The sequence below is a fragment of the Nycticebus coucang genome, chromosome 22 (assembly GCF_027406575.1).
Source record: "Nycticebus coucang isolate mNycCou1 chromosome 22, mNycCou1.pri, whole genome shotgun sequence".
Taxonomy (NCBI): domain Eukaryota; kingdom Metazoa; phylum Chordata; class Mammalia; order Primates; family Lorisidae; genus Nycticebus; species Nycticebus coucang.
Genome location: NC_069801.1, coordinates 14,010,641 through 14,035,295, shown reverse-complemented (window position 1 = coordinate 14,035,295; position 24,655 = coordinate 14,010,641). Strand labels below are relative to the sequence as shown.

The 24,655-nt window shown below is 42.6% G+C and overlaps 1 protein-coding gene across 5 annotated transcripts in view; it reads left to right on the top strand.

Annotated features, from left to right (window-relative positions):
- Nucleotides 1-24,655, top strand: part of UBR4 (ubiquitin protein ligase E3 component n-recognin 4) — a 140,282-nt gene that overhangs the window by 75,376 nt on the left and 40,251 nt on the right. For 3 of the 5 annotated variants that reach the window (XM_053576398.1, XM_053576401.1, XM_053576399.1), the window contains 18 exons: nucleotides 368-472; nucleotides 1,961-2,098; nucleotides 2,721-2,895; nucleotides 9,477-9,573; nucleotides 10,377-10,484; nucleotides 10,924-11,040; nucleotides 11,995-12,204; nucleotides 13,959-14,108; nucleotides 15,252-15,479; nucleotides 16,221-16,299; nucleotides 16,899-17,141; nucleotides 17,947-18,115; nucleotides 18,905-19,049; nucleotides 20,126-20,211; nucleotides 21,191-21,278; nucleotides 21,538-21,731; nucleotides 23,361-23,600; nucleotides 24,002-24,140. In XM_053576398.1, the coding sequence (XP_053432373.1) occupies nucleotides 368-472; nucleotides 1,961-2,098; nucleotides 2,721-2,895; nucleotides 9,477-9,573; nucleotides 10,377-10,484; nucleotides 10,924-11,040; nucleotides 11,995-12,204; nucleotides 13,959-14,108; nucleotides 15,252-15,479; nucleotides 16,221-16,299; nucleotides 16,899-17,141; nucleotides 17,947-18,115; nucleotides 18,905-19,049; nucleotides 20,126-20,211; nucleotides 21,191-21,278; nucleotides 21,538-21,731; nucleotides 23,361-23,600; nucleotides 24,002-24,140 (2,711 nt within the window). The remainder of the gene's footprint in view (nucleotides 1-367; nucleotides 473-1,960; nucleotides 2,099-2,720; nucleotides 2,896-9,476; nucleotides 9,574-10,376; nucleotides 10,485-10,923; nucleotides 11,041-11,994; nucleotides 12,205-13,958; nucleotides 14,109-15,251; nucleotides 15,480-16,220; nucleotides 16,300-16,898; nucleotides 17,142-17,946; nucleotides 18,116-18,904; nucleotides 19,050-20,125; nucleotides 20,212-21,190; nucleotides 21,279-21,537; nucleotides 21,732-23,360; nucleotides 23,601-24,001; nucleotides 24,141-24,655) is intronic. The other 2 variants (XM_053576400.1, XM_053576402.1) reach the window with 2 other exon arrangements.

The window sequence follows — 24,655 nt, the reverse complement described above, 5'->3', positions numbered from 1 at the left end:
CAGATTTGGGGAGAGGTTGATCTGGGTGAGAGCTGTCAGAGTCACAGGTGGAGAGTGAGAGGGGTTCTGGTGGGAATTCCAGTCTGGGAGCCAGTCACATAGTTTGTGCTAGTTTAGTCTTTGGGATTATTTCTTCCCAAATCTGTCTAATTCCTCCAGCCTGTGTCCTGCCTGAGTTGAAGGAAGCATCCCACCATCTCTGTAACTCAAGTTGGTGGGTGGATGGCAGTGGCTGTTCGTTACCTTCCTCTAGGCCAGAGGGGGTCACATGCTGGTGTTTAGAGACTCTGAGGGCAGCAGTGGCCAAAGTGGCCCTGTGGATGGGGTCTGGAGGGGATGTTGTGCTCACTCTCCACTTGTTTCCCAGGCAGCAGCAGCAGTGCCCTGGGCCTGCAGAGCCTGGGACTGTCCGGCCAAGCACCCAGCTCTTCCTCTCTGGACGCAGGAACCCTCTCTGACACCACAGCATCAGGTAACTGTCCACAGCAAGGAACATGGCTCAGGGTCCTAGGACCCACAGGCCTTGTTTCCACTGCTGTGAGAGTGTAATGGGCAGCTGCTTTGACAGGCCATTCTGGACTTCCTGCTTCTGCCTGGCTTTAGAAATATGGGTGTGGAAAGCATAGTGGATACAGCTTGGCACTGGCGCTCATGCCTCCACTTCCTCACACCTTGCATGCTGCCTGGCTTTAGCTAATTTTCCAAGGAGAGGCCGAGAGAGTGGCGTGCAGGCTGTTTCAGCTATAGGGCTTAATTTCAGTGTTCTTTGTCAGAGTTCTAACATTTTAAACAATATTATAAGATGGACAAGAAATCGGACTCATACTTTTTAAACTTTTTTCTCTTTACTAACAAATAAAAGTGAAGCTACAAGCTGGATTGTGCCTCAGAATTCTTGGTCAGTATGGACAACCATCAGAAATCTATGAGCTTGAGAGACAGGGTATTTTTTTGACAATTAAAATTCATAGGAAATCTTCAGGACTTAATTTATCTTTTGATCTTTTCCCTACTCTGATTTAAAACAATTATTTCCTGAGTATAGAGTTGGACCAAATAGTAACCCAAGTAGTTTAAAGGGTGATTTATAGTATTTCAGACTATGCTTCCCTCTTTTTTTCTTTTCTTTTTTTGGGGAATTTTACTGTGGATAGATAAGAAAGGGAGAAATTGGCTGTCTCCACCTGCTGCCATGGGTTGTTGATTTTCTTGTGTGTTTAGTTGCTGTCATTTCAGGCTTTGAGGTCACTGTCGTGTTGTGCCAGTTGTGTTCCTGTGCTCTGTGGCTGTCTTGGCTTTCCTCCCCCATGTATCTCATCCAACATTTTCCTCCTGTCTCAGCTCAGCCCTGATCCTGGATGCTGTGGCTGTCCCTGGGGAATTTCCTTGCTTCATTATTAGCATCTGATGAGGACGATTAGATGGCGTGAAATTTCTCAGTGAGCACCCCTTTGGACCACTTGCTAAAAAAAACCTAAAAACAAAAACAGGGCTGATTCAAGAGCTCATGCTAAGTGATTTCCTAATATAAGCACAAATTGATTACAAAACAAATTCAATTAAAATTCGGAGTTCTGTGCTTTGAATGGTAATGGCTAGTTTTAGATCTCTCAGCAGGTGTCAGTAACACCTAAACAATGGTGACCATGAAGCATTTTAGCTAGAAAACTCAGCGTCCATGTCACAGATTCTTACCGAATCTCTGCACTGTTCTACTTGCACTGTAACAGCGAAGGAAATGCCCAGTGAACTGGGTTTTCTTCACTTCTGTCTAAGTACTGTTTGCAATGCACCGTGTTAGTGTTTGTTCCTGTTAGTGATTAACCAGCAGAGCAAATCTTTCCCCTTTTCCTTTGATGACAGGATATATGAACTACATTGTGTCCTCTGCACTATGTGCTTTGATGCTTTCACCCCAAGGAGGGGTTTTTACCTGTAACAGCTCTCGTTACTCTCTCAGCTCCAGCCTCAGACGATGAGGGCAGCACAGCAGCCACAGATGGTTCTACTCTTCGGACCTCTCCTGCTGACCATGGTGGTAGTGTGGGCTCAGAGAGCGGGGGAAGTGCAGTGGACTCAGTGGCTGGCGAGCACAGTGGTAATATACCTGGGGGTCCTGTCTCCTTGGGCAGAGGGTCGGGGCAAAATAGGTCTTGGGATCAGTAATTATGGCTTATTCCCAGTGAGATTAGTGACATGCATAATTCCAAATTGTGCTTAATCTGTGTGGCCTTGGAACACATTATCCTATGGTTTTTGACGCTTATTTATTTAAGCAGACTGTTAATGATCTGCTTTGTTAACATAGCACGTCATCTCCCCAGTTTACTAGCTGGATGTGGTAGGGCTCTAGAATGAAGGAGAATGACATTTTGGTTTCACCTTGTAAATCAGTCTATGGTTACAATTGGATATGGGCAATTTTTATTAAGGAGATAAGAGTGGCTGATAATTTCTAGATTCCCGTGTCAGTGTATGTTTCCCCGGAAGTATGAGATAGAAATTTATCGGCATCCCAGATTAAGATTGTTCTCATGTTATAGGGAAAGGTGACTGAATGGCTGTCACAAGAGTGATTCAGGGGGCCTTGTTTAGCTTCATATAGAAGATTTCTTTCTGTATGCTGCCAGTTACTTTCTGACCATTGCTAACTTCAGAATGCGTTGGGTTCCATCATGCTTTGGGAGTTGACTTGTGCTTTTATAACCATTTCCCTCTAGTATCTGGCCGGAGCAGTGCTTATGGTGATGCCACAGCTGAAGGGCATCCAGCTGGACCAGGAAGTGTCAGCTCAAGCACCGGTGCTATCAGCACCACCACTGGACACCAGGAGGGAGATGGCTCGGAGGGAGAAGGAGAAGGGGAAGCTGAAGGAGATGTCCACACTAGCAACAGGTCAGGACCTAGTCTTCACTGTTAAGAGGCTTGCCTATTTGAGAGTAGTTCAGGAATGGGAGGGGGATTGATTAGTTTCAGGAGGGTGAGTGGTAATCACAGTATATTTTCTTTGAAATACAAAGGTAATTTATGTCTGTCATTCACTTTGTGCTTCTTTTTTTGTTCTGTTTTTGTTTTTCTTTCCTTTGTGGCCTTCTTTTGGGTTGATTTGCTATTTTTTAAATTCCTTTTTGTTTCCTTAACTCAGTTTCTAACCTTTTAGTGGTTACACTGTTCATCTTAACATTCGTACTTAGCTACTTAGCTTATCCAAAACTAGATTTACCTACTAGTTGTGTCTTCTTCCAGAATAATGTGAGGACCTTAGAAGATTTTATCCCTTCTTCTCGCTATAAACTGTTATTTTAGTGTGTTTTAATTTTTTTTTAATGTCTTTTTAAAGGCCTCAGGATGTTATCGCTGTTTTATGTAGTTTATGTGGTCAGTGTTTATTTAGCTTTACTCACATGTCCAACATTTTCTAATTTTAATTTTAATTAATTAATTAATTTTTTTTTTTTGAGACAGAGTCTCACTTTGTCACCCCCCGTTAGAGTGCCATGGCACACAGCTCACAGCTACCTCAGATTCCTGGGCTCAAGTGATTCTCTTGCCTCAGCCTCCTGAGTAGCTGTGATTACAGGTGCCCGCCACAACGCCCGGCTAATCTTAGAGGCAAGGTCTCACTCTAGCTCAGATTGGTCTTAAACTTGTGAGCTCAGGTGATCTACTGCCTTGGCCTCCCAGAGTGCTAGGATTACAGGCGTGAGCCACTGTGCCCAGCCATGTCCACTGATTTCTGTGCCCACAATTTCTGTGTGCCTCTCTAGACCTTCCGTCCAGGAACATTTTTCTTTCTGAAGTATGTCATTTAGATTTTCCTTTAGGGAGATCTGCTGGTTACAACATCTCAGATTTGTTGTTCTGGAAATGTCTTTATTTAACTTGTATTTGTAGATGTATTATAAAATTTTATGTAAGCAGTCCCTCCTTCCTACCACCAAAATTGAAAATTATATTCCATTGTTTTCTGGCTTTTGTTATTTCCAGTAAGATTCTCCTGCTGCTTTGTATCTGTTGCTCCTTTCATTTGTCATTGTTTTTGTAGTTTTACTAGGAAAGGTTTTGCATGGATTTCTTTTGGGGGGTGGGGAAATGCTTAAAACAACAGACATTTTTTGTTTCATAGTTCTGGAAGCTTAAAGTTCAAAATTAAGACTTTGGCAGGGCCATGTTCATTCCCTCTGAAACCTTCCTTGCTGCTTCTTAGCTTTTGATGATCTGCCAGCAGTCCTTGAATTTCCTTGGCCTGTAACTGTATGTAGCACTTCAATCTCTGCCTACCTTGTCACTTGGTCTTTTCCCCTCTAATCTTTGTCTCTTCTCTCTTCTATTTTATTTTTCTAGATTTTAATAGATTTAGGGGGTACAAGTGGAGTTTTGTTACATGGATATACTATTAGTGATGAAGTCTAGGCTTTTAGTGTATCCATCACCTGAATAATGCCCACTGTACCCAGTAGGCAATTTTTCATCTCTCAACCTCCTCCTACCCTCCCTCTTTCAAAGTCTCCGCTGTCTGTAATATACTTTATATGACCACGTGTAGCCTTAGTTTAGCGCCCACGCATAAATGAGAACATGTGGCATTTGGTTTTCTCTTCCTGAGTTACTTTTCTTAAGATAATGGTCTTTAGTTCCATCCAAATTGCTACAAAAGAAATTACTTTTTTCCTTTTTATGGCTGAGTAGTAGTCCATAGTATATGAGTAGTAGTAATCTATAGTATATAAGTGTACATAGCACATAAGTTGATGGGCACTTAGATAAATTTCATAATTTTGTGATTGTGACTTACACTATGATAAACATACAGGTGTGGGTATTTTTTTTATGTAATGATTTCTTTTCTTTTGGGTAGATACCCAGTAGTGGGATTGAAAGATTGAGTGGTAGATCTACTTTTAGTTTTTTGAAACGTTTCCATACTGATTTCTGTAGAGGTTATACTAATTTACATTCTCACCAACAGTGTATGAAGTGTTCCCTTTTCACCATATGCATTATTTTTTGACTTTTTAATAATGGCCATTTTAATAATAGTGGTTTTAATTTGCATTTCTCCCATGATTAATGATGTCGAGTATCTCTTTATATGTTTTTTTGCCATTTATATACATTTTGAAAAATGCCTGGTTGTATCATTTTCCCACATTTTTTTTGTTGTTGTTGCAGTTTTTGGCCAGGGCTAGGTTTGAACCCGCCACCTCCAGCATATGGGGCCCATGCCCTGCTCCGTTGAGCCATAGGCGCCACCCCATTTTCCCACTTCTTAATGAGCTTTTTGTTTTTTTCTTACGGAGCTGTTTTGAGTCCTTTGTAGATTCTGGATTTTAGTACTTCATCAGATGTATAGTTTGCAAATACATTCTCCCATTTACTCTGTTGATGATTTCTTTTGCTTTGCAGAAATTTTTTAGTTTAAGTATCATTTGTTTATTTTTGTTGCATTTGCTTTTTGGGGGGTCTTGGTCATAAGACTGTGGGTCTTTGCTGGAGAGTTTTTCCAGAGTTTTTGTACTTCGTTGATCTAATATCTTTATTGCTAGTGAGCTCATTATTGTTTTTGTTTTGACATTGTATCTAGTGATCTTTCAAAATTCATTTTTAAATTCTAATTATAGATTCTGGTGGTAGATTTTTCTGTGTACACAGTCTTGTCACCTGCAAATAATGACAGTTTAATTCTTTTTTTGTTTTGGTCTTTATACCTTTTAATTTCCTTTTCTTTCCTTATACATTGGCTAGTACTTCTAGTATAATGTTGAAAGAAGTGGTGTTTGTGAGCATTCCTATCTCATTCCCAAACTCAGGAGGAAGAGATTCAGTATTTTGTCATTTGATATAATGTTACTTCAAGCATTTTTTTTTTTTTTTTGCCCAGGGCTGGGTTTGAACCCACCACCTCCAGCATATGGGGCTGGTGCCCTACTCCTTTGAGCCACAGGCACCGCCCAGCTCAAGGTTTTTTAATGGATATTCCTTTTCAAGTTAATGAAACTTTATTCCTAGTTTGCTGGAAGAATTTTCTCTTGAATGGATTTTTGGAGCTTTTGTTTCATATATTGCTTATATGGGTTTTTCTTCTTTATTATTTTTAAAGATATAACTTACATTAATTGATTTTTTAAAAATTACTTCATGGGGACACTTCCTTTGAGATGTCTTTGTCAGAGATTGGTATTCACATTATTCTGGCCTCATAAAATAAGTCAAGGCACATTCCTCTTTTGTCTGGAAGAGTTGGCATAAGATTTGTATTATTTCTTCCATAAAATCTTGGAGAAATTCACCATCAAAGTCATGAGGATCTAGATGGGTTTTTTAAAGGAAGATTTTAAATTATAGATTCATTCTTTAACTTAGAATTATTTCTATTCCATTGTGTTTCAGTTTTATCTTGTGTTTATAAGGAATTGATATAAGCTTGTTCATAATATTTTGTATCATCTTTCTGATATTGGTAACAAATCTTTACCATCCATAGTGATGTACCTGTTTTCATTTCTGATATTGATAACTTAAGTTACAGTCATTCTTGCTGGGGATTATTCAATTTTATTTGTAAAGAACTGGCTTTTGGCTTTAATTTTTCTCTATTGTATGTCTGCTTTCTATTATTGCCTTTGCTTGCCTTTTAAAAAATATTTAATTTTCTGTTCTGCTTCTTGCTTTATGAGAAGAAAGATTAAATCATTGACTTTAAAAAAATTTTTTTTGGAGACTGGGTCTCCCTCTGTTGCCCGGTCTAGAGTGCAGTGGCATCATCATAGCTCACTGCAACCTCAAACTCCTAGGCTCAAAGGATCCTTTTGCCTCAGCTTCCCTAATAGCTAGGACTATAGGCATGTGTCACCACACCCAGATGGTTTTCCTGTTTTTTGTAGAGACAAGATCTTGTTCTTGCTCAGGCTGATCTCAAACTATTTGGCTCGACTAATCCTCTTCCTTGGCCTCTCTGAATGCTGGTATTATAGGTATGAGCTAGCATGCCCAGCCAAATCATTGATTTTAACTCTACTGTAAAAATACATATTTGGGTTGGGCCTGGTGGTTCACACCTGTAATCTTAGCACTGTGGGAGGATTGCTTTAGGTCAGGAGTTTGAGACCAGCCTATATAAGAGTGAGACCTATCTTTCTTTTTTTTTTTTTTTTTTGGCCAGGGCTGGGTTTGAACCGGCCACTTCTGGCATATGGGGCCGGTGCCCTACTCCTTTGAGCCACAGGCACCGCCCGAGACCTATCTTTTTTTAATAAAAAATAAAATTAAAATACATATTTGAAGCTGTATAGTTTTCTCTGAAATTCCCTCTTAATCGTGCTTTGGCTACAGCCTATGTATTTTGATAATGTTGTATTTTCATTGCTTTTTTTTTTTTTGTAAAGACAGAGTCTCACTGTACTGCCCTCGGGTAGAGTTCCGTGGCATCACACGGCTCACAGCAACCTCTAACTCTTGGGCTTACGCGATCTCTTGCCTCAGCCTCCCGAGCAGCTGGGACTACAGGCGCCTGCCACATCGCCCGGCTATTTTTTTGTTGCAGTCTGGCTGGGGCTGAGTTTGAACCCGCCACCCTCAGCATATGGGGCCGGAGCCCTACTCACTGAGCCACAGGCGCCGCCCTTCATTGCTTTTCAATTGAAATTATTTTCTAAATTCTGTTGTAATTTAGTCTTTGGCTCATGGGGTATTTAGAATTATGTTACTAAATTTCTAAATGTTTGAGGATTTTCTAGTTATCTAGAAAAACGATGTGATTTCAGTCTTTTGAAGTTTCTTGGGATATATCATTGATCCTAAAATGATGTTTTATCTTTCTGCAATTCTCACTTGTCTTGGGGAGTAGGGTCAATTTAGGTACCTAGCCATATTGGCAATAGACATGTCTATGGTGACTTTAAGTTAACTTTTATTCATAAATAAGTTAAATAATTGGTCAGTGAATTGTTTTCAATAATAAAACTGAATTTTATGTTAAATCACCAAAGAAAAGGAAACTTTGTTTTTTTTTGGTGTGATTTTTTTTTTTTTTAAGTTGTAAGAATACTGCCTAAGGGTTTGAAAATAATCTGGTATGGGGCCAGGCGTGGTACTCACATCTGTAATCCCATTACTCTGGGAGGCTGAGGCAGGTAGATTGCTTGAGCTCAGGAGTTAGAGACCAGCCTAAACAAGAGCAAGACCCAGTCTTTACCAAAAATAGAAAAACTAGGCAGATGTTGTGGCAGGCACCTATAGTCCCAACTACTGAGGACAGAAGGATCACTTGAACCCAAGAGGTTTGAGGTTGCTGTGAGCTGTGACACCATAACACTCTACCTAGGACAGTTTAACTCTGTCTTAAAAAAGAAAATATTTCTGGTATGATTTTGGTCTGGGTTCAGAATCTGCTCATTTTGTTGACTTTTTTCCTTTGTGTTGTGTGTATAGTCACATGTATATTCTCTAAATCTGAAGATACTAATCCATCTCAAAGCAAATCCTTCTTGTTAGGTTTTATCTACAGAACTATTGAATCACAGACAAAACAAGCTCCAATGTGTCAGAGGGACCATACTTGGGGTACCTAGAGCTCAATACACACAGGAGGCCATGAACATATTTTGGATACCTGCTAGAATATGTAATACATCAAAATCACATATTTAAAAATTTATATATGGGTATATGCCTTCTTACAAATAGTCCTTAAGGTAAAATGAGGCAACAGCAGCTTACTAATCGTAAAAGTGAATTCATTAATACATTCAGCAGGTATATCCTTTATCTGTGTTAAGAATACCTGTTAGGTGCTATTTTCACCCAACTTACTCAAAGGACCTTAACTAAGTAATTTTCCTATTGGTCCACTTGTATTAGCTAGAGGTCCAGAGCCATGCATTTAGAACAGAAGGTCTGTATATCTGCAGATAAAGAAGGCTGGGCAGGGTCTTACTGAATATGCCAGAACCATGGGTCCAGTAGGAAAGGATGATGCTGCGATTGAATTTTATACTAGGAAAATTATGGGAAAAGATGAAAGAGGAAAGAAGTGAATGGACTTGAGAAACTTGAAAAAGAAAGGGTCAGGTCATTGTGCAACTGTGTATATAGAAAAGACACTAAAAAGTAATGCCCAGTGGCAGAGAAGGGCCACGTGCTAGAAAAAGCTGTAAATCTTGCGATTGGAGATTTGGTCTCAATACTGAGAATGACTAGGGCCTGATTACTTGGGAAATACTTTGAAATTTCTTGTAGTAGGTTTTCTCTCAGCATCGTCACTTGTATTTTAGAGTCGTTTTGGTTTCTTTTAACAGAGTGAGGTCTCTTCTTCCATGTTCCTGGTATTCCAAACAGGCATTTCTTAACAATTTTTAAAAAGTGCTAGGGTTGTTGGTAAGCATTAAGCCTCTTGTTTACCTTGATGGCAGGGGAGAGAACTATTCGCCTGGTTCCTGTCTGTGTACTAGCTCATGGCTCATGTGTTTTCCTTTTAGGCTGCACATGGTCCGTCTGATGCTGTTGGAGAGGTTGCTGCAGACCTTGCCTCAGTTACGAACTGTTGGAGGTGTCCGGGCCATCCCATACATGCAGGTACCTCTAGTCAGCTGGGTCTGTCACACACTATAGGATCCATCCCAAAGGACCTGGAAGGCTTTGTTAATGTCGCCGAATTGTGGAGTACAATTTTCAGCTACATGTCGCAGCCCTTCATTTTATAGATGAGAAGTCTAAGGGTCAGAAATTTTTTTTTAAGTGAGTATGTTCATCTAGCTAGTTACTGATGGAAGCAGGAGCAAAAGCTTGCCCCCGCGAGTCTTAGTCTCTAGTGTCTTTCTGTAAATACAGGTGAGTGTTAGAGGCTCACCCAGTAGCTGTTCTTCCACTCACTAGCACACTTCCTCAGAGGCAGAATTGTTAACCCTTTGCTCAGTAAACTGCCCATCTCAAGCTACTTTGCTTGGGTATAATATTCGTTAATCAAATAATTTTACTAGCTTTCTTTTTTTTTTTTTTTTTTTTTGTAGAGACAGAGTCTCACTTTATGGCCCTCAGTAGAGTGCCATGGCCTCACACAGCTCACAGCAACCTCCAACTCCTGGGCTTAAGCGATTCTCTTGCCTCAGCCTCCCGAGTAGCTGGGACTACAGGCGCCCGCCACAACGCCCGGCTATTTACTAGCTTTTTATAACATTTTTTTGTAATGTCAAGCATGGCATATATCAAAATTTGCCTCTTCTGACTCTGGATCTTAGACTTTAGATGCCTGGAATTTAGAACACTTCAGTGGATTGCAGGAGAGTCAGGAAGATAGGGTTTTATTCTAAAACACCGTATTTAGTGTTGTCATTCTTTAGGAAATTGACTTTTGAGTTTTCTCTCTCTTTGACTTCCAGGTCATTCTGATGCTCACTACAGATCTGGATGGAGAAGATGAGAAAGACAAGGGGGCCCTGGACAACCTGCTCTCCCAGCTTATTGCTGAGCTGGGCATGGATAAAAAGGTAACATTCGAGAGTCAACTGTGTTATAAGCAGGATCGCCTTAGATCCTTTCTCAGGTTCCCATTCCTCTCTTAGAGGAACTTCATCCAATTTTAAAGGTGTCGTCATTCACTGAGGGCCCCAGTTTTACTGAGTCAACAAAAATGAATTCAGGGCCTTCTTTGGCCCAGGCATACTTTTGGATCCTAGGCATAAATGAGGGACAAGATGAAGTCCCTGCCCTCGTGGACCTTTTGTAGCTTGACAAGATGAAAACATTAAATTAGTTTGTGTCTTAATATGGCCTCCTGTGTGTATTGGGTTCTAGGTACCCCAGGTACAGTCCCACTGATATATTGGAGCTTGTTTTGTCTGTGATTCAATTCAATCAGTGCTGATGGGATTGAATGCCTCAAGTTTACAGTAAGTATAGACTTCTGGGCTTCTGCTTTTGCCATAGGATGTCTCCAAGAAGAACGAGCGCAGTGCTCTGAACGAAGTCCACCTGGTGGTAATGAGACTCCTAAGTGTCTTCATGTCCCGCACCAAATCTGGATCCAAGTCTTCCATATGTGAGGTATTTGTGCTTTGAGCTTATGGGTTTGGGGAAAGGTAAGAGGATTGTCTGGATGTTGCTAGGGTTAAGGCAGAGGTTATAGTCATCTGTTAGAATAAGGGCATTGTTCCCCGAGGGGAGTGAGATTCTAAGCTGTCACCTCGTCAAGAGCAGAACTTCCATGTTTTTCAGAATCCCCTCCAATCTCTGGCCTTGCTAACAATCCCTCCAATGGAGGGGTTAAAGGGTTTGGAAGTTCCGTTATTGAAAAGCAGGAGCCTGTTCTGCAAGTCACAGAGTAGCTAAGAAGATTCCCCTAGTGTGTGTTGCTGTAAGGTAGGGTAATAAAGCAGAAAGAAAGCGATGTGTGTGTGGTGAAAGGAGATTAGCACAAAGCAGAGAAGGTAGAAATTGAGGCTGAACTGCATCCAATCTTAATGAGCTTAGGAGCGATGGGGTTTGCTGGGATTTGCAGGGCTCTCCTAATGGTCTTATTTACAGTAGCTTTTCTCCTACTTTTTTATGCGTGTGATCACTCACCCCCATCCCCTCCGGAAGCTGGCTCTATGGAGGAGCCTTACGGGGGTGGGTTGTTAGGTAGTGCCTGTAGTGGAGAGTGTTCTCTGTCTTTCTTAAAACAGCTTTCTTTTCTAGTCGCCCATGGAGAAAGAAAACCCATCCCCTTCTAGGGAAGGGCTATCTAGTCCTTGCCTCTCTGGCTTCTGGCACATGTACGTAGTGAGGTTAGAGTTGAGAACAAGTGTTTGTTTCTTTTACCATGTGCTTGTTCAAAAAGTCTTGAATAACTTTTTTTTCTTTTTAACAACTTTACGAATGTTTGAACTAGTTGGGAAACTTTCAGTGCAAGAGACTGATTCACTCACTTCCATAATGGCTAAGGCCATTGTGAATGTGGACTTCACATCGTCTTTATAAGTCATCCTTACCATCTGTGTGTTTTTTTCTCCCTCTTAGTCATCTTCCCTCATCTCCAGTGCCACAGCAGCCGCCCTGCTGAGCTCCGGGGCTGTGGACTACTGCCTGCATGTGCTCAAGTCACTTCTGGAGTATTGGAAGAGCCAGCAGAATGATGAGGAGCCTGTGGTGACCAGCCAGTTGCTGAAACCACACACGACTTCATCCCCACCCGACATGAGCCCATTCTTTCTCCGCCAGTATGTGAAGGTGAGGTCTTTCCCTGGTCAAAGAAACACCCTGTCTCTCATCCAAAGGACTCTTCTCTCGACTGTCGGGGAATGAAGCTAAAAGAGCTGAGGGTGAGGAACCTCAGGGAGGAGCTGGCACCCCGGGGGTTTAATTTCAGCATGTAGTAGTAGGTGACCACATCTCCTAACCTGCTATGGGATTTTGGCTCCTGCCACTTTGTCAGCCCAAGAAATTGAATGAAATCAATTCATTAGTAAGCCTTGTAGAAGAAGCTTTGTAGAAAAAGATGAGAAAGTACAAGGTAATGACGCTGGTAGGGAGTCTTGCCTTGTGTGTGTCAGATACTCCTCACAAAGAGGCCCTTGAACACGCTTGTTAAGAAGGTACACTTTCTGGTCAAATGAGTCTGGGAACAAGTCTCATTTAGTGTTCTTTCTCAGCTTCTTAGCATCTTGAAGTCTCGGAGAATGCTGTCTAATTCCAGTAAGCCAGCATTTCTACATCTGGAAAATGAGGATACAAATAGTATCTGCTGTGTAGGGCTGTTGCATGTTGTTTGTAAAGGACTTGGCCCAGTGCCTAGCGTGTACCAATGCTCAGTAAATGTTAACTGTTGCACGCTCTCTGTTTCTTTTGACACCATGTAGTGCTTGATGGGCTGAACCAGCTGTGCTTCTTACTGCCCACTCAGAATGGCTTTGGAGGGGAGGGATAGGATAGGCATACACCGTGTATCTGACTGTGTTCTGCTCTTTTTAAAAAGTAACTCTTTGGTGGTTTTCCATAACTTTTGGGGCAACAAAAGTTCTTTGAGGACCCAGCCACCTACTTGACTCTCTAGCTTTGTCACTGGCAGCACCCTACTCAGCTTTTAACAGAGATAGTCTTGAGGCTTCCATGCCAAATCAAAACTAGTCTATTCATTTTCCCAGACGTGGCACATTGCCTTTATATATGCCGGCCCTTCTGGAATCCTTTCCCCTCCCTCTGCATTCCTTTCATCTCCTCTCTAGTTAATTCCTAGACCTTCTTCAAGACCCAGTACAAGCACTGGATCCTGAGGGGAACCTTCCCTACACATAATTCCCTTTTACCAAGTCTGATCAAGAGAGCCTTTCATTTGTTTGTCCTTCCCTCCAAACTATTAGCAAATTCCATATTTTAGAACTGACGAGTAACTGGGGATTGACAGTGTGATACGTTGTGCCCTCAGACTCTTGCAGGTTCTTCTTGTGGGACTACATAGCTTTCAGAATAGCTGCTGTTTTGAATCTCTCTCAGTATCTCTGCCTCTTTGTGTAATGTGAACCTGGGAATCTGGACTAAGTTTTGTAATCTTGGCCCCCTTGGTTTATTTAAGTAATTCCAGTTATCATGGGAAGTGTTTATTATAGAGAATGAAATACATCTTGTGGAAGTTAGAAATCCTTACCCACTACCATTTTTAAATTTTTTGCCATTCTAGCACTGATTTTTCTGTAGGCAGAGTACAATCAACCTCATGTCAAAACCACAGATTGAAATGTTAGAACTTTGAGGAGCAGAAAGATCCATCTTCACTGTAATCTTTTATGTAATTAAGTGGCCACCAGGTGCCTGGGGCCTTTAGGTTTATAAACCAAACTATCAAGGAGCTATGGCTCCAGCTTTGAAAGGCACCCATTCCCAGCTCCATCACGCAGGGTGTCTCCTGAGCATTGAGCGGCCTTTTCCTTAACTGTGGTGATGGGAAGGGGAAATCACAGATTCTCAAGCAGATTTTCTTCTCTCAGGGTCATGCTGCTGATGTGTTTGAAGCCTATACTCAACTTCTAACAGAGATGGTCCTAAGGCTTCCATATCAAATCAAAAAGATTGCTGACACCAATTCTCGAATCCCACCTCCCGTCTTTGATCATTCATGGTTTTACTTCCTCTCAGAGGTAAGTGAAGGTCCCGCATGGTATGCCATCCCAGGTGAGGGCTCATCTACAGTCACCTTTGGGCCTGTCCTCCTCCTCATTCAGTATCGCCCCCTGCTGAGTTCCTCTCACCCTTCCAGGTCATGGCCTTGCCCTTCTGGAATGTACTCTGTGCTGGAACTGTGGGAGATGTGAATCAAAGCAAGCCATCTACGTTAGTTTCTGATTTATATTTAACTTTCCCCACATGTGGTGATAAGGGACAAGCTTAATAATTGGGTTCTGTTAGGAAAACAGAAAGTATACTAGTTACCTTAATAGTTCTCCTTCAGTATGGGGAATTTTTTAAATGACTTTTGGAACCAAAAAGGTAAAAAGGAAACATTAGGTGACACAGGACTAGTAGCTGCAGGAAGCAGCTATCAGCAGCCCTGTGTGTGAAGAGGACGGGTGGGCAGACTGGGGCAGCTCTGAGGAGAGGGTGCTCTGAGTGCTATTGAGGGTTGACTCTGGAAGTACGGAAAGAAGCTGAAGACTGGAACTGACTGTAGCCGGCTGTTGCTAGGGCTATGGAAAGGCAGAAAGGATCAGGCCCTTTTTCTTCCCCCTGCCTTCATTGACCCTCCCTATTGGCAGGACCTGAGAGGGAACTGGCTGGCAAGGAAGCCCTGCAGTTTATATAATTCTGGACTGTGGGCAGAGTATGGCGTGGCAGGGTTGAAGTTGAGAGACAATAGCTTAATAACCAGCACAACAAGCAGGAGGTAGATTAACTTAGGAGGAATGATCAAATGACTATTTCAAGTTATGTAGTTGAACCAACCCAATCTCTTTGCTAGGTCTTTTACTAGAAAAGAGATTTGGAATGGCTTTTTCTTTTTAGGTTTCCTTTGGGTGGGCTGAGTGGAGGCCAGTTTCCCTCAAGGAAGAGGAGCATGAATATTGCTATTTTCCTCATTAATTTCTTTTTTCTTCTGCTTTTCTCCTGCACTCTTTAAAGAATACTTAAGTTAGCAGGGGTTGGCCTGGCCAAGAGGAAATAGCTTGGTTTGTGTTTCTCATCATTTTTCAATGACGATTCTTTAAAAGCCAGGGTGCAAAAGCCACAGTTGCTATAGATACAGCCCCAGGGTCACTTACTCTTTGTTTTGTTTGTCTCTCAAGTACCTGATGATCCAGCAGACTCCGTTTGTGCGCCGTCAAGTCCGCAAACTTCTGCTCTTCATCTGTGGGTCAAAGGAGAAATACCGCCAGCTCCGCGATTTGCACACCCTGGACTCCCACGTGCGTGGGATCAAGAAGCTACTAGAAGAGCAGGGGATATTCCTTCGGGCCAGTGTGGTTACCGCCAGCTCAGGCTCCGCCTTGCAGTACGACACACTCATCAGCCTGGTATGAGGGCTGGGAGCTGGCAGGGCAGGGCAAGGGTATGTGGTGAGGCTCATAGGCTAGAGCAGCACGGGGCTCATAACTATTTAGAGAACGTCATGGTTGGGGTTGAGATCAGGCTAAATCCATAACCCCTGAGGGCTTCAGAGTGTGGGATTTCCCTCTCAAGAACTCCTACCCTGTCTGGCTATCGTAGTTCTTCCACAGTGAGGTGGGGTGACTTGAGCATCTTAGCAGTGACGTTTCCTCACATCACAGATAGGACAAATCTATTTGTACATCTTTGGATTTTTGTCCCTGAATACTAAATGGTGAAAGTTGGAGTATAAAAATGTTATTTCTGCCCAAAGAGAAACTGTTTAGACTTAGGAAAAGAATGTTTTGCGTGCAAGTAACCCAGAAAGAACATCTTTAATATGAATGACACCTGCTAGCTTGTGTATGTCCTTGCTTTTGGGTTCGTAGCAAGATAAGTCAACTGGGTTATAGTTTCTCAGGTCACGGTCTATGTTTGCTGCCACCAGAATGCGCTCAAGTTTCCCTGAAAACAAAGGGCCTTGCATTGGGGGAATAGGACAAAAGCAGCCTCAGGAAGAGCTGCAGAAACATGTGTGCCTTGGTTGCAGGCCACTAGACGACCCAGATGATAGCTCAGGGCCAAGAGGATGACCACTCCTGGCGGAAGGTGTGCCTCTTGTTTGGGCTGCTTGGTGCAATCTTTTCCCCCATCGGTTCTCATTTCAGATGGAACATCTCAAAGCCTGTGCAGAGATTGCTGCCCAGAGAACCATCAACTGGCAGAAGTTCTGCATCAAAGATGACTGTGAGCAATGCTGTGCATTTATCCATTCATCCCTCAGGAACTTTCCATTGAGGCACACTGTGTGCCTGGTACTGAACTGGATACTGTGGGGGAGGGGGGACCTGTGGCCTCAAGATCCTCAAGTGCAACCCCTTGACCAAATCTAAACCTCACAGAACAAATCCCTTTGTTAAAAGGATTTATTCTGTAAAATTTGGATTCAGTCAAAAGACTGCATTCAAGCAAGCATCCAGAAGGCCACATCTGCCCCAAGGCCATAGCTTCCCACCTCAGCATGTGAGGGCTGATAGTTAAAGCCTGGGGTACCCTGGGAGCACAAAGTAGAGGAATATGCGACCTCCAGGTTGTGGCAGTAAAGCTCAAGAGGAGGAGGTGGCGGCTAGAGAATCCCTTATTTGAAGGAGTAGGGGCTGGATCCAATCTGTTTATAGTAGTTACAACACTTTGCAGAGATTTCCAGAGAGTATAACTTGTTCACAACATCCAGAAAGCTTGGACAAGAAAGCTGGTGATAATGGGGCGGTCTCAGCTGTATGGAGAAGTTTCTTCTCTTCCTGTGTGTAAGTCACAGTGCTGAGCTGTCTCTCCTTCGCTTGCAGCCGTCCTGTACTTCCTCCTCCAAGTCAGTTTCTTGGTGGATGAGGGTGTGTCTCCAGTACTGCTGCAGCTGCTGTCCTGCGCTCTGTGTGGCAGCAAGGTGCTGGCTGCGCTGGCGGCTTCTGCAGGATCTGCCAGCACTGCTTCCTCGGCCCCTGCAGCTGCCAGTTCTGGACAAGCTGCAACGCAGTCCAAGTCTTCCACTAAAAAGAGCAAGAAAGAGGAAAAGGAAAAGGAGAAGGATGGTGAGGGTTACCATGGTGACGTGTTTAAATTTGTCTTGGAGGGCATGGTTTGTTCTGTTCTTCTGAAAGGTCTTTTGTCTTGATTTACAGCAGACCTAAATCCCAAATAAAGGTTCTCTAGTGTCTACATTTGTCTTCATTTTCACTTATATTGAAGTGGCAAGTTTGATTTCTGAGGCCAAGACAGTAGTAGGTAGGAAAGGTCAAAGTGCACTGAACATTTTTAGTAGCAAGTTTCTTATTCTGTGAATTAACACTTGCTCTGTGGTGTGCTTCTCAGAGTTTAGTAAACAGCTAAGTGCTGTTAGCTGACCCCTTACCATCAGTTTCACTGCTCTCTTGGCCCTTGGAGACTTGAGACAGGTGACCAGGGGCCCAATGGTGGAGGTTCACAACCCCCAGTGAATGCTCTGATGACTCTGTGTAGGCCTGCAGCAGTGTTGATGGATACAGCAAACTTTGCAAAGGAAATTTCTCTTTCAGTGTAAATACTAATATATTTATTCAGTACTGGGCTTATGTAAGCACACATTATCCTGTGAGTTTTTTGGTGACATTGTATGTCTCGCTTGGAAGACAGCTATGTTCACCACTAAACTACCAACACTAGAAGTATCTCATGTTATGGCTTACCTATTTGTCCTCCAGTAAATAACTGAAAATTGGCAAAATATAACCATTTAGTGGAAATGTTTAGAAATGGATAAAATTTCCTCCCTGTCCATCTGGTACACCAGGCTTTCGGGCATTGGAAGGCTTGTCCTTGATCTTCAACCCTCAGTCTTGTCCTGCCCTGATCTTGTAGGTGAGAGCTCAGGCAGCCAGGAGGACCAGCTGTGCACAGCTCTGGTGAATCAGCTGAACAAATTTGCTGATAAAGAAACCCTGATCCAGTTTCTGCGGTGCTTCCTGTTGGAGTCCAATTCTTCCTCAGTGCGCTGGCAGGCTCATTGCCTGACACTGCACATCTACAGGTAGTCTGGGGCTTAGGTTCCAGATCTGCATGGGTCTGGGACCAGGTGCATGAGCAGCTCTGTTTTGGTTTTTTTTATGTTACATATTCATGGTCACAGTGTCAGTGTTTATACCCCCCTGGATCCTCTTGAGTATTTCCTCATTGCCCTAGCTGCTTTTTAACCATTAAACTGATGTCATAGACCAGAGATAATCTGTTTTACCATTCAGAAGGCTATGTCAAGGCCGGGCACTCTGGGAGGCCAAGGTGGTGGGTCGCCTGAGCTCAGGACTTTGAGACCAACCTGAGCAAGAGTGAGACCCCTTCTCTACTAAAAAAAATAGAAGCACTAGCCAGGCATTGTGGTGGGTGCCTGTAGTTCCAGCTACTTGGAAGGCTGAGGCAGTAGAATCACATGAGCCCAAGAGTTTAAGTTGCTGTGAGGTATGACATCACAGCACTCTACTCTGGGCAACAGAATGAGACTCTGTATCAAAAAAAAAAAAAAGGGAAAAAAAGAAGGCTGTGTTTAGGAATTTGAAAATGACCAGGCTTAACTCCTTAGGCTAAAAAAGCTCAGTTTCTGCTCTGGGGTAACATGTGGTGGGCATAAAGTGCCTCCTAAAGACAGCAAATGACTGTGCTCTGTCTGTTTGGATTGACTGTCATAAGAGCAATGAAACCATCCACACTTAACTCATAGTTGTAGGGAAAAGTACGTCTACACAAACAATCTGGGCCTGATGGTAAATAAAGGAGCCTCAGGGTTCTCTGCGGCTTGGTAATGTGGGCTGTCGTTTATTTATAGGAATTCCAGCAAATCTCAACAGGAGCTCCTGCTAGATCTGATGTGGTCCATATGGCCAGAACTCCCAGCCTATGGTCGTAAGGCTGCCCAGTTTGTGGACCTACTAGGATATTTCTCCTTGAAAACTCCACAGACGGAGAAAAAGGTAGTAATTGATTTATGGGCAGAGAAGCTGGCTTGCCATATTTAACCTTTTTTGTCATGAGTTAAGAGCATTATGACTAACCTAGGTAGTGGGTCTGTATATGAAATCTCTTTTAAATATATTCAATATATATTTTGCATTTCTTATTAAGTACTCCATACATGTATCATGTAGATAATAAATACTAACAAATAAATACAATTCTGTTTTGTACTTATTTGTCAGTATTTATTATCTACATGATATATACAGATAATAAAAGTAGGTCAGCCCCTGTGACTCAAAGGGGTGGGGCGCTGGCCTCATATGCCAGAGGTGGCGGGTTCAAGCCCAGCCCCGGCCAAAAACTGCAAAAAAAATAAAAATAAAAATAAAAGTAGGTCAAGCAGGAAAAGAAGATACAATTCATTTAAGTCTATTGGAAAAGAAAGTGCTGGTTTTACTGGTAGCCCTGGGATTATATACCAGAAAATGTTTCTGCAGTTATTGGTGATTTGCCCCTGTAAATCCCAGCCACTTGGAAAGCTGAGGCAGGAGAATCAGTTGTGGCGAAGAGTTGGAGACCAGCCTGGGCAGCATAGCAAGACCCATCCTGAAAAATGGGAAAATAAATTTAGCCAGGCTTGGTGGCACACAGCTATAGTCTTAGCTACTCAGAAGGCTGAGGTGGGAGGATTCTTGAAGCCCAGAAGTTCAAGGCAGCAATGAGCTGTGATGTGCCACTACACTCCACCTTGGGCAACAGTCAGTCGCTGTCTCTAACAAAAAAATAAAAGAAAATGTTTCTAAATTCTTTAATTGCATAACCATTTCATGGCTTCTCCATAAGAATAAAAATGGTTTTCCTCCATAAGGTCTGGAAAGACTACCTATCACTAAGATTGTAAAAATTCTAAAGGAGATTGAATCTGTTGAATAGTAAGGAATTAGGCCCAGCTCTGTGTAATTCTGAATGTGGATGGAGGAGTCTGGTACTTCTAGGGCAGTCTTCAGCTAGAAAGCAGAAGGCAGAGGTCTTTTCCAATAAGATTTTCCCTTGGGCTTTAACTATGTTTCTTTACTGAATTCTGTTTCAGTTGAAGGAATATTCACAGAAGGCTGTGGAGATTCTGCGGACTCAAAACCATATTCTTACCAACCACCCCAACTCTAACATTTATAAGTGAGCTTTATTTTGTTTTCTTCCTTCTGTATGCTCATTCAACATTCTGAGTAGCTGTTCACACCATCAGTAGATAGGCTACTATGCATGACTTATAAGTCCCTGGGAGAATGGTGAACTTGTCTAGTTTATCTTTTAATCCCTCCCATGTAGCCCAGGGTCATACATAAAGAAGGTGCTCAAAATGTCATTGTTAGGCCAGGCCTATAATCCTAGCACTCTGGGAGGCTGAGGCAGGTGGATTGCCTGAGTTTCAAGAGCGAGACCTCACCTCTAAAAATAGCCAGGCATTGTAGTGGGCAACTGTAGTCACAGCTACTCGGGAGGCTGAGGCCAGAGGATCGCTTGAACTCAGGAGTTTGAAGTTGCTATGAGCTGTGATGCCATGACACTGTACTGAGGGTGATAAAGTGAGACTGTGTCTCAAAAAAGAAAACAAAATGCCATTGCTGAATGCAAAGTTTAGTAAGCAGTAATAAGAAAAGGTCTTTAGTTTCAGGGTTTACATTTAAATAAGATAAAATGTTTACAAAAAATATCTTCCTTTAAAAAAGACTTTTTAAAGAGGGCATTGGTTAAATTGACAGTTTACTATTTCTTTGGTTTAGTAGTGACTGTTCCTTTAAAAAAAACAAGAACTTTATTGAGGTATAGTTTATATACTATAAAATTTACCTATTCTAAATGTCCAGTTCAACGATTTTTAGTAAATTGAATTGTTGCCCTTGATTCAAATTGTAATGCATTTTTGGATTTTCGTAAAGTATGGCTTTAAGATAGGTAACATCTAAGATCAGGTAGTTGAAATTTCCTTCCTGTGACTTTTAAACCCTATTGGAATTTTTCTGTTTCCTGTGTCCTCACTACAGTGGGGCTACTTTGGGGAATACTGAGCCATTCCTTTGTCATGGTTCCTTTGTGAGGCTTGGTGCCTCCTAAAATGAAAATTTCCTTATGCTGAGAATGATTTCTTCCTTAGCACCTTGTCTGGCTTGGTGGAGTTTGACGGCTATTACCTGGAGAGTGATCCCTGCCTAGTGTGCAATAATCCTGAAGTACCGTTTTGTGTAAGTAACATCTTTGACACAGGCAGTCCTGAGACTTACAGGTCCAGTGGGTTTCTTTATTCCAGAGATGGGTTGATACCACATACCTTCCTCTCCTAATGGTTGTCACCAACAGGAGGAATCCTTATCTGCCACATTTATTTCCTTAAAAAATAGAAATTTCATCTATGGATGAAGAGTGGACTGACTGTATTCATGAATTTTCTAAGAAGGCAGGGTGAGCTTTGTACTAATACTGTGTTTTATACTTTGAATTTAGTATATCAAGCTGTCATCTATTAAAGTGGACACGCGGTACACCACCACCCAGCAGGTTGTGAAGCTCATTGGCAGTCACACCATCAGCAAAGTGACAGTGAAAATTGGTGATCTGAAACGGACCAAGATGGTGCGGACCATCAACCTGTATTATAATAACCGAACTGTGCAGGCCATCGTGGAGTTGAAAAACAAGTACGGGCTTTTGAGGCTTGAGGGGCGAGAGCATCAGGTTTTGTCAGGCTCAACACCAGTTGCTGGGTTTGGTTCCTGGAATGGGGTAGAGCAGCATGTCCCTGGTAGGCCTACTTCTGTCCTGTTAGCTACTTCATTTGTGGGACAAGGGACAAAAGTGAAACCCCAGTTCCTAAGGATGTTGACTAAGATTATTTTTAAATTAGTTCAGTAGAGCCCTAGGGGTCTATGGAAGCTCCATAACAGCCTACCTAGGGAGAAGCAGCTGAGCGAGGAGGCACCAGGCTTCTCATACCCATTATTTTTTTGTTTGTTTGTTTTCTTTCTCATACCTATTTTAACTAGGGTAGTTCTATTCTTACATAAAACCTTTTGTGTTGGGAAGTAGTTGTCATTTCCTAGATTAATACAGCTGTGCTCTTGCTAGTAGAGCAGTATTACTCAAGAAGCTTCTCTAGGAATGGAATTCCTTCCATTTTTACATGGTGCTTTCCCTCTTTGTTTGCTGCCATTGGATTTCCTAGCCTGTATGTCCCAGTCTGATTCAGGGCATGTCAGAAGGGCCAAAAGGGGCACTAGCATGGGTTGTAGTGTTGACTTCCACAGAGACAGATCTCTTTTTATTGAAGTCTCAGACATTGCTATTAGAGATACAGTAGATACGACTTAGATATTAAAACTTGCAGTGCCTTTCTGCACATGGAGCAGAACTGTATTGCTGTTATTCCAGGAGACAGAATAAAGCTAATGTACCACAGCATTTAATGGCCGGGAGCTCTGCCTAAAGGAGGTTTCCTCTTCTTTCTTTGAAGAGCAGAGTTTAGCACAGGTGACCTAAAAGTGGAAGCTGACTGTTAGGGTGACCCATTACCCTCTAGAAGGGGTGATTTGATTTTCTGTTGTGTTGAGTCAGCACAGTTGCTGGTAGACCATATGGGTGCAAATCCTAGCTCTGCTCTGCGACCTTGGAAAGGTTACTTAACTTCAGTTTCTGTAACTGTAAAATAACACTCCAGGGTGTTATTTTTAGGGATTAAATGAGTTAGTATGTGTGAAATGCTAAGAACAGAGCCTAGCATATCGTAAATACTAGCTCTAATTACTAATAGATTAATAGTTTCTATAACTGCCTCTAAATTATTATAGGCCTTTCTCTTTATGACTTGACCTAGCACTGTTGTTCATACCTTAGTTATGTTCCTCTGCCTCTCTAAAGCAGCCTAGCTTTATCCTTCCCAGGTTGTGGTCTTAATGGGAACTTGGTGGCAGTCATCATCCTTGTACCTCTTTGGATTATCAGCTGCGGTGTGACATGCGTTTCGAGTAGTGTCTTCCCTTGATAAGCACTTCTGTTGTTTTCCTGGAATCTCAAAATGTATCATCTGTAACAACCTAAAGCACTTACATATTTTATCCTTTTTTTATAGAGACAAGGTAGGAGGGAGAAGTTTTTTTTAATTAGCTTGCTATATTTCTTAGACTTTTTCCCCTTAGAGTAACCACTTAATTGCCTTAGAAAAATACACAAGACAGTCTTTCTCTTTATCTCATCTGACTGTCACCACTGAGGATTAAATGAGAGGATTTCAGGCCCTCCCCCGTCTCTCTCTCTGACATTCTCTCACCTAGGCCAGCTCGTTGGCACAAAGCCAAGAAGGTTCAGCTGACCCCTGGGCAGACAGAGGTGAAGATCGACCTACCATTGCCCATCGTGGCCTCCAACCTGATGATTGAGTTCGCAGACTTCTACGAAAACTACCAGGCCTCCACAGAGACCCTGCAGTGCCCACGCTGTAGTGCCTCAGTCCCTGCCAACCCAGGGGTCTGTGGCAACTGTGGGGAGAATGTGTATCAGTGTCACAAATGCAGGTGAGCCCGTGGTCATCCCCCAGGCCAGGGCTATACACATTGCTTGTATTTTTCTGTAGCAGCCTCAGTGTGGGCAATTTCAGTGTTTGGTTTCCTTACAAAATGTGGTATTTAGAGAATTATGTGTGTAGAGTGGGGTTCAAGGGTGAATGATGGGGAAGAGATTGTGTGTGTGTTTGCCCGTCGAGTGGCAGGTGCATAGAGCCAAGAGGGAGATCCTTACATTTAGTTCTGGGTTTTTCTTTTTATCTGGTTACTTTAAGTCATTGATTTGTTACTGTCCCTTCGATAATTCCTGCCGTAGTTTCCAGAATATAGATGTGGCACAGTCAGTCTTCTCAGAGTCACCTGCCCCACCCAACCTCTGCCACCATACTGACCCCATCACTTTGGTTCTTCAGATCCATCAACTATGATGAAAAGGATCCCTTCCTCTGCAATGCCTGTGGCTTCTGTAAATATGCTCGCTTCGACTTCATGCTCTATGCCAAACCTTGCTGTGCAGTGGATCCCATTGAGAATGAGGAAGACCGGAAGAAGGTGAGGCCCTGGCCTGGACTCAGAGCAGCAGCCTTGATCTGAACTTTGGGCAGAGTTGGTATAGTGCAATGCACATAAATTTCTAGCCCGAGCCTTTCTCAACTCAGCACCAGTTTCAGGGCCCAGCTTTTGGGTGGGAGCAAAAAATGACGTATCTTAGAACACATGGTTCCAAGGATTTCGGAGGAGTGTTTGTCTTCATGAGACTAGGGCAGTGGTTCTCAACCTTCCTAATGCCGCAACCCTTTAATACAGTTCCTCATGTTGTGGTGATCCCCAACCATAAAATTATTTTCACTTTATAGCTGGGGGTCACCACAACATGAGGAACTGTATTAAAGGGTCATGGCATTAGGAAGGTTGAGAACCTTGGACCAGAGAATCTGAGGGGCACCAGGGTATCTGTGGATTTGGAAAGTCAGAAGAGAGGTTGGGCGACTTGCCTTGTTTTTGTTCCACAGACTGCTTCACTCTGAGGCTGTTGGCCTTCCCTCAGTATCAGCTTGTCCAGGGGC